At 41.5% G+C, this 13,529-nt stretch overlaps 1 protein-coding gene across 3 annotated transcripts in view; it reads right to left on the bottom strand.

The window, feature by feature from the left end:
- Positions 1 to 13,529, bottom strand: part of TRAF3IP2 (TRAF3 interacting protein 2) — a 39,940-nt gene that overhangs the window by 11,433 nt on the left and 14,978 nt on the right. For 2 of the 3 annotated variants that reach the window (XM_060114414.1, XM_060114412.1), the window contains exons 3-4: positions 4,732 to 4,924; positions 1,245 to 1,423 (exon numbers count right to left, since the gene is read on the bottom strand). In XM_060114414.1, the coding sequence (XP_059970397.1) occupies positions 1,245 to 1,423; positions 4,732 to 4,924 (372 nt within the window). The remainder of the gene's footprint in view (positions 1 to 1,244; positions 1,424 to 4,731; positions 4,925 to 13,529) is intronic. The other variant, XM_060114413.1, reaches the window with a different exon arrangement.

The raw sequence follows: 13,529 nt of genomic DNA, 5'->3' as shown, positions 1-13,529 counted from the left end.
CATGTTAATGTGGTAGATGAATAATCTCTCGGTGTTGGCTTTTAGTCTGGAATCAACTGGCTACATCTCAGGAAGCCCTGGGGCAGAGGGTGGAGAAGAAAACAGGGGTTGGAGAGAGCCTACTTATCTACGCTTAGGCTCTTGTTTTTTGAAGCACACCTCTCAAATGGAAGTATGTTCAGTGGTCACATTGACTCATTTAAGCAGCCAGGCATATTGATGGCACTCTATTTTCTTCTCGACACCTAATATTCAAGCAATTCCTCTGTAAGAATTTTAGGACTCCCTTTATAGGTTATGGTAAGATAAATATGGTCTATAAACTGACACCCAGACTACATCCTAACATCTTCCATTCTCCAGAAATGCTCGAAACTTAAATGTCTAAGATTTTAAGAAGATTAAAACAAAAATTTTTAATAAAAAACAACAATGGATCATTGTCATAGAAATCTTTCAGAGCCTTAAATGACCAAAGAGCATCGATTCCCCCAGTTGGAATTAACAAATGCAAAGGGCTTAATTTTAAGTTGGTTCAAAGCAGTGCCTAGATTTGGAAAGGGCTTATTAGAATTCCAGCAAGCACAACAGAATATAACAATTTCACAAGTAGTGACTGTTTTCTTAAGATTTCTGGAACTTACCGTCCTGACAGACCTTAATATGAGAACATTTTGGTGATATTTCAACATTTCTGGTTCTGGCTGCAAAATGTGGAAAAAGCATCATCACCTGACACTTAGTCGAATGTTTCTTTAAATAAAAGGCTTAGTTTGCATTTGGTTGTAAAGCAGTACGGAGAATGTGAGACTGCTTTTTCCACACAAGATTGCTTATTCCTACGGGAAATGACCTCGTTCTTGAAGGCTGCTGCTAATTTATGGTGAGACGCTAGATCCCTGGCCAATACCACATGGACATCTAATCAATCTAACCAGGGACAAGTCCACTCAAGAGCATCATTTAGAAGAGGGAAAAAGCGTGGGGGTCATTTGTTGTTGGAGTACATGTTGAAGAAAATCTAGTCGTTAAGCACTTTGTGCGTATTGCAGGTTGTATCAGAATCTCTACAAACAGTCCTACAAAATGCTGGTTACTTTTTTAACAAAAAGCAAAAAAGGAAATTTCACTTCACTGTGTAGTATGTGAGAGATATCCAAGATTATGGATGAATAATCATCAAGTACTCTTAAAGTATAAGACCTGACAAGAAGAAGGGAAAAACAACATCGCAAACAACTTACGCAGTTCTTCTGGCAAATTGCTTGTTTTCAGAGTTCCTCTGGCTGGAGGGTTACTTGGGGGTCTAGGGATAGCAGCTGGGGATGGAGTCTGGGGACCCTGCGGTCTCAACTCTGCAGGACACTCCAAGGACTCCTCAGGAGCACCAGCTCTATGAGGTGGCTGGTTATAAAGCCGGCCCCTGGAAAGGAATACATTCACAGTAAATGTTCATGTTTTATAAACACAAACCTAGGGGGACAGAAAGCCTTTAATGACTATGGGAAATACCAGTGAGCTATCTTTCTCCTCTGCCTCCATTCCTTTTCTGACCCAGAAGGACAAAGTTTTTTTCTGCAGAGATTTTAGTCAATGAGCAATTTGGCTGGCTGCCATTTGTAAGGGCCTGTGCTAGGGGTCAAAGAGGGAAGCAGGATTTGATTTCTCGATTTAAGGACTGTCTAATGGGGAAGATAAGTCTCAGGTACAGGTCAGACAAGATCACCAACAAAACAAAGTAATACAACGGGTGACATACAAGGTTTGGTGTTTAGGCATTCTGATAAAAAGACAACTTTTAGCTCACGATAGATAACATTTAATTATATCTCAAAAGATAGAAAAGACCATGTAGGTTTAAAAGTATCTATGTTAATATACAAATGAAAATCTGATTCTGAAGACCCTTTAAAGAGGTTTGTACCCTATTATTATATAGCATCTTTATTATTATTTTGGTCACCACAATATTCCCATGAACAGTCTGCTGAGAGGAACAACCAGATGCACTCGTGTGAAATTTGGAAGGTAGACGGAAATGGAGGCCAAGCTTCTGCCACTTCTGTGGTTTCTGTTGTTAAGGGCTGTCTATCAGGAGGTGCCAAGTTCATCAGGAGGCATCCCAGTGTCCCGTTACAGCTTCACAGTGTCAAGGGCAGGGCATGGGCATCCGTTTTTTGGCCAGTTCAGACCTAGCAGGAACAAAATGTTTCCAGTAGCTGAGGTGGTGGCAGCTTCTGGATTCTGGATTGTGCTGTGGCAGCATGGCCTAGAATGGAGAGCTCCGCGGTGGCTTTCTGAGCCTCCGCCTCTCTGACCATATGCCAGAGGAAGCAGCCTCTTTGGTCTCCTGCTCCATGACGTTGCTCTGGGATCATTCCTGGAAGCCCAGCCTGAAATTCGTTCCTCCAAGCTCCAACAATGTTGTAAGTACCCAATTCCCTATATTAAATCCCTTCTGTTTACAATAGCTAGAGTTGTTTCTGTTTTCTGTAACTGAATTCTAACTGATATGGAGACTAAAACTGTGTCTGTAATGTTTTATTTCTTCAAAAAAATATGAAGTGAATGTGGCATTGTTACCATTTTAAAAAACCTAGGTAGTGGGAACAGGAATGTTTGTTATTTGTTATGTTTGAAATTGTTTTATAGTCTAAATTTTACAAAAGTTTTGAATATAAAACCTGTGTGTATATGCCTAGATTGTTGCTTATGATTTCATATTTTTACCCAAAAGAGTATTTTAAAAATTCTGAAAGTCCTATGTAACAAGATTTAAAATAAAATTACACAGAATCTCAACTATATTATATTTCTAATTGTGATGTTTGAGGAAGTTATTTTTATTTTATATTAATATAGAAAAAAAATTTAGGAAATATGCCTTCATCTAATGGGGATCCAGTTCCATATTCTTTTTGTATTAAATGCCTTTGTACCCAAAGTTGCTTAGTTGTTATAAAAGATGGTTGCTCACTTGACAAAGCAATGTTAAGGCCTTGATAATATTCAAAAACTTTCAAATAAAACAATATCATGGAGAGTAATGACAGAGTAAATTTTCTGTATTAAGGTTCTCTTTCAAAAAATCAGTAAGAGGAGAATTAGCTTCATTACCTGTACTTGTTTTTCATTATCTTAAAATGATAAAATAAATCCAAGGAGACCATAGCAGGCTTAAATTGATGTTACAAAAGCAGTTACTCTGTACTACATTTGCTATTCTTCTGCATATCTAAAATTATTTCAAAATAAAAGTTTAATTTAAAAATTACTATTGCCTCTCCTATTCAACACTAAACATAAAGATGCTTAAATTTTGTTTGTTTTCTTGGAATTTTAGATATTTTTTCTGCAAGAGTGCTTATCTGGCTGTAAATCATTACTTAATTCCATTATATAAATTCCATGCAATTTTGTTTTTAAAAAAATAAGGCATCTGTCTGCAAAGAAAATCTGAGGGCTTGTCGGCTTTTGAGTGAAGAGGAAAGGCAGATGTGCCTTATCTGCCATTGTAAATAGAGTGGGCTTTTTTTCTTTCAGTAAACTTTTTGATCTGATTACCGATTTCTCTATTTCTGGAAAAAACTGCTTTAATAGGACCTTCATATCTCATTCCATTCTCAAAACAGAATATAGATTTACTCTGAGTGGTATATAAAAGTCGTGCTTGAGCAAGAGCAAACATTTTAACTACTCTCTTTCCAATTTTATCATAAACTGGGAAGCTCCATTTACATGAGTTGTTCCTGTATATTTTACATCTATAAATTAAGAGAAAAAGAAAACTTGAAGAGTCAAAAGAAACAATGGGGCTTCCCTGGTGGTGCAGTGGTTAAGAATCTGCCTGCCAATGCAGGGGACACGGGTTTGAGCCCTGATCGGGAAGATCCCACATGCCACGGAGCAACTAAGCCCGTGTGCCACAACTACTGAGCCTGCGCTCTAGAACCCACGAGCCACAACTACTGAGCCTGTGCGCCTAGAGCCCGTGCTCCACAACAAGAGAAGCCACTGCAATGAGAAGCCCGAGCACCGCAACGAAGAGTAGCCCCCGCTCGCCGCAACTAGAGAAAGCCCGCATGCGGCAACAAAGACCCAACACGGCCAAAAATAAATAAATAAATTTATAAAAAAAAGAACAATGAAGAAAAATATGGTTAAAGGATTAGACAATTAAACAAAGTCAAGAAAAACCAAAATTGTTTTTCTGGAAGAAGTATCGGAAAGACCTAATAATGGTGTTCAACATGTGTGAATTCTTTTATTACAAAAGAAAATAACAGGTTATTTTAAATTTCTATTAAGAACGAATTGAATTTAAAATTTCAAAGTAAGAAATGGTCTTAAACAGGTGTAGAAACTAAGGATATAAAAAAGAACTTCATAGCTTTGGAAGTCAGTCATAGTAAAAATAAAAACCTATTTCGTGGGCTAAAAGGCCAGGGGATCTGAAAGTAAAAGAAGCAGGTGTGACTTAGCATCTTAAGAGCCTTTCCTTCAAGAGCATTTTGACTAGTCACCAGTGGCTTTATGTCTCTGGTAAAGAGACTCTTATCAACCAGTTTCCCTTTCCTCCTGCCCTGAAAAGTCTATGTGGGGCGTTCCAGTGTGTGACTTGGTCAGCAGCCTGGGTAGCAAACCAACAGAGAGTTTAGATACATTTTGATTGCACTGGCATCATTCTTTTTCATGTTAGAACTGTTTGAAATTTGGCCCCATCGTACTTACTGATACCTCAGGAGCCCTAGGGAGGAGTGGTCTGTTTGTGGAGGCCTCTCCTCTTGGTCCCAGGGGCTGGGATAGTTCAGGACAACCTTCTGCACAGGGTGCAGGCCCCTCACACTGGCTCCAGGTGGGGCCTGCCCAGGTAGAGCCGGCTGGATCACTTGCTGGTAGGCTGCTCGAGGGTAGTCGTGGCCATCTGCAGGTAAAGACAGCAAAGAAAACAGGGAAGGCTGACCCGAGCTCCTTTGTGTGAAAGGAGAGGTAAGCTCAGTGCAAATTTTTGTCTTGATGCCAATTGAGGGTTCCAGATAACGTTTACCACCTCTAAGATGTTTGCCATATTTCTGTACTATTATTTACTTGATTGCTTTCATGAAATTGAGTCATTGTTTTTATTTTTTTCCTAAATAAAAACGTCTGTGAAATCCTGAGTTTGGTGATCTAATTGGAAAGTACAAAGCTTCACATAGGCCCCTATTTAAATAAGATGCTTAAAATAATCCAAACTGAGCCTATTCCAGCTGCCTGGCTGATAAAGACCAGGACTTGGAGGGCATCTCTAAGAATGGGGAGGTAGGACCACAGAGACCCCTTTGGTCTAGGACAAGATATACTGCCCCGGTTTTGCTGTTACAGCTTTCCTGGGGCAGGTGAGATACATCCCAAGGGGCCCAGATCACCACTATTCCTACCATAATTCCCCAAGGTTTTAGAACCCAAGGCTAGGAGAAATTATCCTCAGGATAGATACAGAATCACTACTTGCTCTTTTCCTTCCCTGGACACACACACACACACACACACACACACACACACACCCCAATCCCTCAAGAAGAAGTAAATGAATGAAAACTTGGCTCATACCTCTGGGAAGTAGCCAACCAGTTGGCAACACCTCCCAACTTTCTCAGTCCTCTGTTGCTAAAGGCTATGTGCACCTGGGGCCAGGGCAGTTAGAAGAGGGCAGTCTCAGAGCAAAGCCAGGCCTGGCAGTGATTTATATGAATTTGTAACCTAGGAGAAAGTTGGTCCCAGCCAGGCCCAGAAGTAGCAGAGTCCCAAAGGAAGAAGAGCAACCTGCCTGACCAGGTGAGAGAAGAGAAGTGAAGGTCAGAGGGGGGATGCAAGGGAACCCAGGAAGGGTGGGAGAGGAAGGCTCTGGGGGAACTGTCCAGGCCCAAAGGGGCTCAGGTGTGGGAAATCTGAGAGCTCTGATATATCTTAGGGGTGGGCCTAGCTTGGAGAGGGACTGGAGAGAGCCAAGTGGATAACCCTGCAAAATGAACCATGAGCACATCCTGGTAATCCAAGCATTGCCACCTCTGCCCAAGTAAGAACTTGGATGATGGAGGAGGCATAGCTAGTTAGGGCAAGAAAGAACCTTGGTTTTCAAAAGATTTTTATTGGTCTTTATTCTTTTTCTGATTATATAAATAATAACCAATTTGCCTGCTGTGTAGGTAGCATACATGCCGGGATGTAAAGTGAAATAAAACTAGGAAGTGAGCCAGAAAGTAACAGATAAAGAAGGTTGGAACCAGAATGTGGGGAGCGAGAACGTGGTTAAGAACTTTATTCCTAGTTTGGTAAGTAGTCAGGAACCACTGAAGTTTTCATGGGAACATCTAGGGGACTATTGGCCTCAAGTACAGAAGACAAATAATATGTGTATTCACTTCACTAGTGTGGCCCCACCATCTGGACTCAGGAAACTTGGCTGAGTGACCCTGGAAATGTGCCCAAGCCAGTCTCTCAAGCATGGTCAGAATCCCTAGATTTAGTCTATTGTCTGCTCTGACCTGTGATGTCAGCTAGGTCCTTCCTGTCCTGCTTCCTTTGGCAAAACTGACCACACCCCTCTTAACCCAGGTTGTCTCCTGGCCCTGACCGTGACCCTTGCCCTGCTATTGCTTAGGCCTGCTTATGATATTAGGGGCTTAAGGAAAGGGAGGAGAATAAAAGGATCTGACTGGGTCTATCCCAGCCCCTTGGCTGATAAAGACCAGGACATGGAAGGCATCTCTAAGAATGGGGAGACAGGACCACAGAGCCCCCTGTGGTCTAGAACAAGATAGGCCACCGAGGTTTTGTTTTTACAGCCTTCCTGGGGCAGGTCAGACACATTCCAAGGGGTCCAGCTCACCAGTTGGGGTTTCAGGGCTACAGGGCTGGTCTCTCCTGCTGCTCTTTTCCCCAGCTAGAACAGGGTAAAAAGGGCCACTGCCATCAGGTCACTAGGCCAGCCATGTTTTTAGGTGAGTCTTGTATGAGTGGACCATTTACAAAACCAGCTATAGGTACAACCCTCCAGAGATTTCCCATTGCATTTAAAATCCACCTTACATGATCGGGTCTCTGCCCTTCTTGATTTTATCTCCTACTATACTCTGCTCACCAAGCCCCAGCTATCTTGGCTGTCTTTCTTCTTCTTTTTTTTTTTTTTTTTTGCGGTACGCGGGCCTCTCACTGCTGCGGCCCCTCCCATTGCGGAGCACAGGCTCCGGACGCGCAGGCTCAGTGAACATGGCTCACGGGCCCAGCCTTTCCACGGCACGTGGGATCTTCCCGGACCGGGGCACGAACCCGTGTCCCCTGCATCAGCAGGCGGACTCTCAACCACTGCGCCACCAGGGAAGCCCTGTCTTTCTTCTTCTTGAACGCCCCAAGCTAGTACCCCACCTCTGGGACCCTGAGTCTGCCATCCCCTCTGACCAGAATGTTTTGCCCTGTGTCTTTACAGATCAACATCTCGACATTCAGTGCTCAGCTCAGATATCACCTGTTCACCAGTGAATTCACCGGTTCAAATCCCATCTCCCTATTTTATTTTCTTCCTAACGCTTATCATGTTTGTGTAAGTAAGCATGACTCTTACTTGTCAACTTCTTACCTGCCTTCCCTACGAGACTCTAAGCTCTGTGAAAGCATGAACTGTGTCTGTTTACCACCACATCTCCAGGCACAGTGCCGACACCCAGGGGATGCTCAATAAATGAATGAATGAAGACTGAAGAGTTACAAAGCCAACTTCACACACGCACACAAGCGAGGCCATGGAGCACTGCACAATCTGCCTGCTAGGTCTTGGGTCTTCTAGACTGTCTATGTCTCATCTGCTACCCATGTGCGGTATTTTTCAGTATCTCCTCTGGAAGTAGGAAGAAGGAAGACACGGAGAGGAGGAGCAGCGTTGCCAGTGGCCTTGAACGTTTTCAATGCTTAGAGCCATTCTCGTTTCCCATATCCATTAAGGAGTGGCTAATAAGGTTTTATTTGCTTTAAAAGGACTACCAAGCTCTAATCGTAGGGTTTATTTCTTTTCCAGAAGGTGGATGTTAGTGCTGTTAATCAAAAGCCTTTGAATCAAGGACATATGATTTCTAACAGATTATTCCTCACACAACAGGTTTTTGTCTCATAGCAACCAATCATATCATTAAAATCACTAAGGCATGTGGGCCAAGTGTTTGATTAGCTGTAACTCTCATTTCTGAAATGGCCACCTGTGATAAAAACTTGCACTAGTTTGTGTGAGCAGATGAAAATGATCCACCTCATCTATTTTTGAAATTAGGGTACTGACAATACAGTTCTCTATGCTGTCCTTTGATTGTTAAAGCAAAGAAATATTGAATATCAGAGGGTCAATCAAAAATAAGATTTCCTTTTTTAAAAATAAATTTATTTTATTTATTTATTTTTGGCTGCATTGGATCTTCGTTGCTCCGCGTGGGCTTTCTCTAGTTGCAGCGAGTGGGACTACTCTTTGATGTGGTGCGTGGGCTTCTCATTGCGGTGGCTTCTCTTGTAGCAGAGCACGGGCTCTAGGCTTGTGGGCTTCTGTAGTTGTGGCACAAGGGCTCAGTAGTTGTGGTGCATGGGCTTAGTTGCTCCACGGGATGTGGGATCTTCCTGGACCAGGGCTTGAACCCGTGTCCCCTGCATTGGCAGGCGTATTCTTAACCACTGTGCCACCAGGGAAACCCAAGCTTTCCTTTTCGTAAGTGGAACTTGACTGGTTTTGTCTGGAATTTGGCTGGTTGTGTGGAAAAGTTGTGAAATAAAATCTGTATTTGTTGGGTAAATGAATGTCTTTTCACCACTCAAATTTTGATAGTTTTGTTCCACTATTTTGACCAAGGCTTGCTAGTTTAGCTGGGTACTATATATATAATGGCTAACATTTATCGAGTACTTGTTACATGCCAAGTACTGTTCTAAGTTCCTTATTCAGGATTATAGAGTTCAATTTTTTGTTCTCCTAAAGAAGAAGTTTAACTTAGAAAAAAATCCAAATTCCTTACCATAGTCCTTGCCTCCTTCATTTTCTAGCATATCATTCTCTCCCTGCTCACCCTGCTCCAGCCCCACTCACTTGCTTTTGGTACATTAACTACACCAAACTCCTTGCTTCCTGGACCTTCTTTTCCTTTAGATTTCAGCTCACATGTGTCCTACTCAAAGAGGCCTCCTCTCACCATCCTGTCTATTAATGTCTGTTCTAACACCTGGCTATTTCCTTTATAACACGTACACTTTGTTATTTTGTTTGCCAATTTCTTCTTATCTATAGACTTATCTCCAGTAGACTGTGAACTCCGCAAAGACAGGACCATGTGTGTTGTATTCACCCCTGCACACCCAGTGCCTAGCAGAGAACTGGGCAAATATTTGTTGAATAAGTTGATACATGAATGAACAAGGTCTGTTTCCAAATCTCATTGACCTCCTTTCTTTCCTCTGCTCTCCCATTAGACAAGTAAAGATGGCCTTTCCAAGGCTTGATATCACAAAGTCTCTACTCACGATTAGGGAATCACTCCTTTTCCCAGGAAGTAGGGAACAGATTTCTTTTTGTTCATTCAACAAATATTATTGAATCTCTATGGCTAGGCAGGTGGTGAATAGAAATAAATAGGTTATAGTTCTCCTTAGTAGCTCAAAATAAATGGAGAGAGAAAGAGGAAATCTGTGTGTCTATGGATGTTTGTTTGGAAACACAAACCCACACTCAGTGTGTAAGAGAGGCGTGCAAGCCAGCAGCCAGCTACATGGTAGACTTAAGAATCACTGCCTAAAATATCTCCCCCAATGACTTGTCCTCATGCCTAAAATTCCATCAAGAGAGTGCATTCTGTAGAATGTGATAGACAAGTGATTTGTTAGCACAGTAACTCCTAGATTCTGACGCAGTGTTAATCACAAAACAAAAATACAAATCTTCCACATCATGACTAGGTGCCCAGAACTGTATGTTACTTGTCAGTCTTATGATCCTCTTGGCCTGGGTACACATGGTCTTCGTGTTACTGGGCTTTGACCACGTGGAATTTGTAAACCAAATCCTAAACGAGGTTTTCCACTTATTAGTCAAAACATTCAACATTTTTCTTCCTTATTAAGAATGGTATTAAAAGAATTTATGAGAGAGAAAATAAAATCTGATTTTCAAGTTGTCAAAAGACATGATGATATAACACAATCACTTTAGCCAGGAAAACAAAATGGCCTGCATAAACTGTTACAGGAACTCCCACAGCTGTAAACAGCTGTAGATCCTGAAAGGCAATGCCTTTCTTTATCATCTCTTCCACTTGGTTTGTTTTTCCTTACTTTTAATTGTGCATGCCTTCTAGCATACAAATAATCATTCTTTGGGGTCCATATGAGCAATAGTAGGCATGAGCCCACAGGTTTATTTTATTCAGTCTCCTTGGTAGAGAAAGCAAGAATTTTACAGTAAAATAAGAGTCTTTTAGACTTAATACATTCTTTTCTCCCAACTTATTTGCGTCATGGGTTTCATTTGATTGCATAGCCATGACCTCCAGTCTGGTGACCTTCAGTGGGAGGATTTTGAGGCAGTAAGAGGCTGACTTCTCCCGGGGGTGGCGGGGAGGAAAGAAACAGTCTTTTCCCACTTCTTGTTTTCACCTGCTTTTTTTTTTTTTAATATTTTTTTTATTAGTTTCTGCGTTATAACAAAGTGATTCAGTCATACATATACATCTGTTCCCACATCCCTTCCCTCTTCACCTGCTTTGATAACTTTTTTTTTTGACATGAAAGGGGTGACCAGTAACCATTTTTGCTTTAACTTGCAAAGGCTAAGGTATGCCATTTGCATGGTGATCATTATTTATTTATATTTTCATTAACGGATGAGGAAGTAATACTCTTCTAAAGCCGAGTAGAACCACGTAGCCATGGTTTCCAACTGCACGAGCATCACTTAGATGAACAGCTCTTTTGAAGTGGTTTTGTTGGCAATTAAATGCAGTTACAGCCTTGACATGAAACTAAGCATTTATACACCTGCTTTGAATGCTTAAAATCTGTGCCAGCAAGAGGGATCTGGAAGTAGACGGGTAATTTACAGGGCTGGTTACAGGATCCATTTAGATAATAGCATATTATTGCTATTACTAAGAGCTGCTAGTTATTGAGGGCTTACTACAAGCCAGCCACTTTCCTAGTGTCTTTAATACATTATCTCATTTAATCCTCACAGCAACCTTCCTGGGAGCCATTGCTATCGGAGGCTTCATAAATACTTTGGGCTTGCAGTGCCCTGAAGAGAAACTGTAAGCACTGAATTTCCTTGACAAACCCAGCCCGAACCTGACCCTCTTCCCTGTAATTAAATGCCCCTGGGAACCAGGACCAAGGCACATGCAGGGTGGATTAGGCTGAGCCCACTTGTACACCCTCATTTCACCTTACTTTTCTTTTTTCTTTTTAACTTTTACTTATTTTTTTAAATTATTTATTTATTTATTTATGGCCGTGTTGGGTCTTTGTTGCTGCGCACTGGCTTTCTCTAGTTGCAGCTAGCGGGGCTACTCTTCGTTGTGGTGTGTGGGCTTCTCATTGCGGTGGCTTCTCTTGTTGTGGAGCATGGGCTCTAGGCTCGCGGGCTTCAGTAGTTGTGGCTTGTGGGCTCAGCAGTTGTGGCACACGGGCTCAGTAGTTGTGGCTCAGGGCTCTAGAGTGCAGGCTCAGTAGTTGTGGCACACGGGCTTAGCGGCTCCGTGGCATGTGGGATCTTCCCGGACCAGGGCTCGAACCCATGTTCCATGCACTGGCAGGCGGATTCTTAACCATTGCACCACCAGGGAAGTCCCTTTACTTATTTTTTAAATTATAAAAATAATGCCTGTTTGCTCTAACAAATTCAACAAAAATATATAGAGTTAGAAGAAAAATCTCCCTGTCTCTTCCTAATTCCTTGTTCCCCTTCCCCCATGATCACAGTTAACAGTTGGGGCCATCTTACACATTTTTTAATGGAGTCTTTAACATATATAATTAAAAAAAATAACATGTATGGGATTAACACTTCATGCTTCTCCCTTAATCTTTTTTATGTCAGAGTGTGTATTTTAGTCTACGTAACAGGGGCCTAGTAGTCTATGGTATAAATAAATCACAACTTATTTACAATAATGTATATTCTTTTTTTTTTTTTTTTTTCTTTTTTGCGGTATGCGGGCCTCTCACTGTTGTGGCCTCTCCCGTTGCGGAGCACAGGCTCCGGATGCGCAGGCCCAGCGGCCATGGCTCACGGGCCCAGCCGCTCCGCGGCATATGGGATCCTCCCAGACCGGGGCACGAACCCGTATCCCCTGCATCGGCAGGCGGACTCTTAACCACTGCGCCACCAGGGAGGCCCAATAATGTATATTCTTTATAACATAATTTGATAATTACTTATAATTTACTAATTTATAATTATTTACTATAATCTGTCCCCTTATTGATAGGCATTTTAGTGTTTTTATTCTTACTCTAATACAATGCTTTAATAAATATCTTCATTCAGGTATTTCTGTATGTTCATTTAATGTGTCTATAGTACAGATTCCTACAAGTGAGACTGCTGGACCAAAGAGGACACATTTAAAATTTTGATAGTGAAATTGTCTCTTGGAAGACTGTACCAGTTTATACGCTTATCAAGAGTAGATGGGGAAGTTCATTTCCCCATAAACCCACTAACACTAGATGTTGTCCCAGGGTTTTTTTGTTTTTGTGCACCTGATTGGGAAAAATACATCTTTAAAAATTTTGCATTTCTCAAATTCAGTAATATTAAGCTTGGTTTCATATGCTTATTGGCTGCTTATATGTGTTCTGTGAATTATTCCCTTCTCCTGTCCAAGTTCTCTCCTCTCTGCCTTCCTTTCATCACTTATCTTCACTCCCAGGATCCTAGGCTCCCCTTCCTCCCCAACTTCAATAGAAGGAAATAATATAGAGAGCAAGGGGAGGGGATCTGATGAGAGAAAGCAAGTGTTAAGAGACTAAAAGTATTCCCAGCGGGAGTGTCTGCATTTTAACAGAGCCTGCCCAAAGAGGGCAATGCTCACCTCCAAAGACTAGATTGCTAACGATGCCATTTCAGGGTTCAACAGGAAAAATATTTTCAAGTGAGAAGATCTTCCTGGAACCCTCAAATTGTGAGTCCATGTTTTCTGTCTATCACAATGGGGCTTTCTCCTGTTAGTGGTTAAAGGCAACTGCTTGGGACTTAGTATCACAAAGCCCTTGATGAAGTATTCACACTTCCACATATTAATCTAAGAAACTAATCAGAAATGTAGGTAAAAACTTATGTACATGATGTATCATATCATTGCTTATTGGATCAGAAATTGGAAACTACTTAAAATGTCCAGCAGAGAATAACTTAAAAACAACTTGATAGATCCATCTGATGAAATAATATGCAGCATTTTTAGGTGATGCTGGAAGAATTACACTGAAATTATTTTAGTTTTATATTAAATATATATGCAAAG

Source organism: Mesoplodon densirostris, chromosome 12, assembly GCF_025265405.1.
Source record: "Mesoplodon densirostris isolate mMesDen1 chromosome 12, mMesDen1 primary haplotype, whole genome shotgun sequence".
Classification (NCBI taxonomy): domain Eukaryota; kingdom Metazoa; phylum Chordata; class Mammalia; order Artiodactyla; family Ziphiidae; genus Mesoplodon; species Mesoplodon densirostris.
The sequence above is the reverse complement of the archived record's forward strand: the minus strand, read 5'-3'. Positions and strand labels throughout refer to the sequence as shown.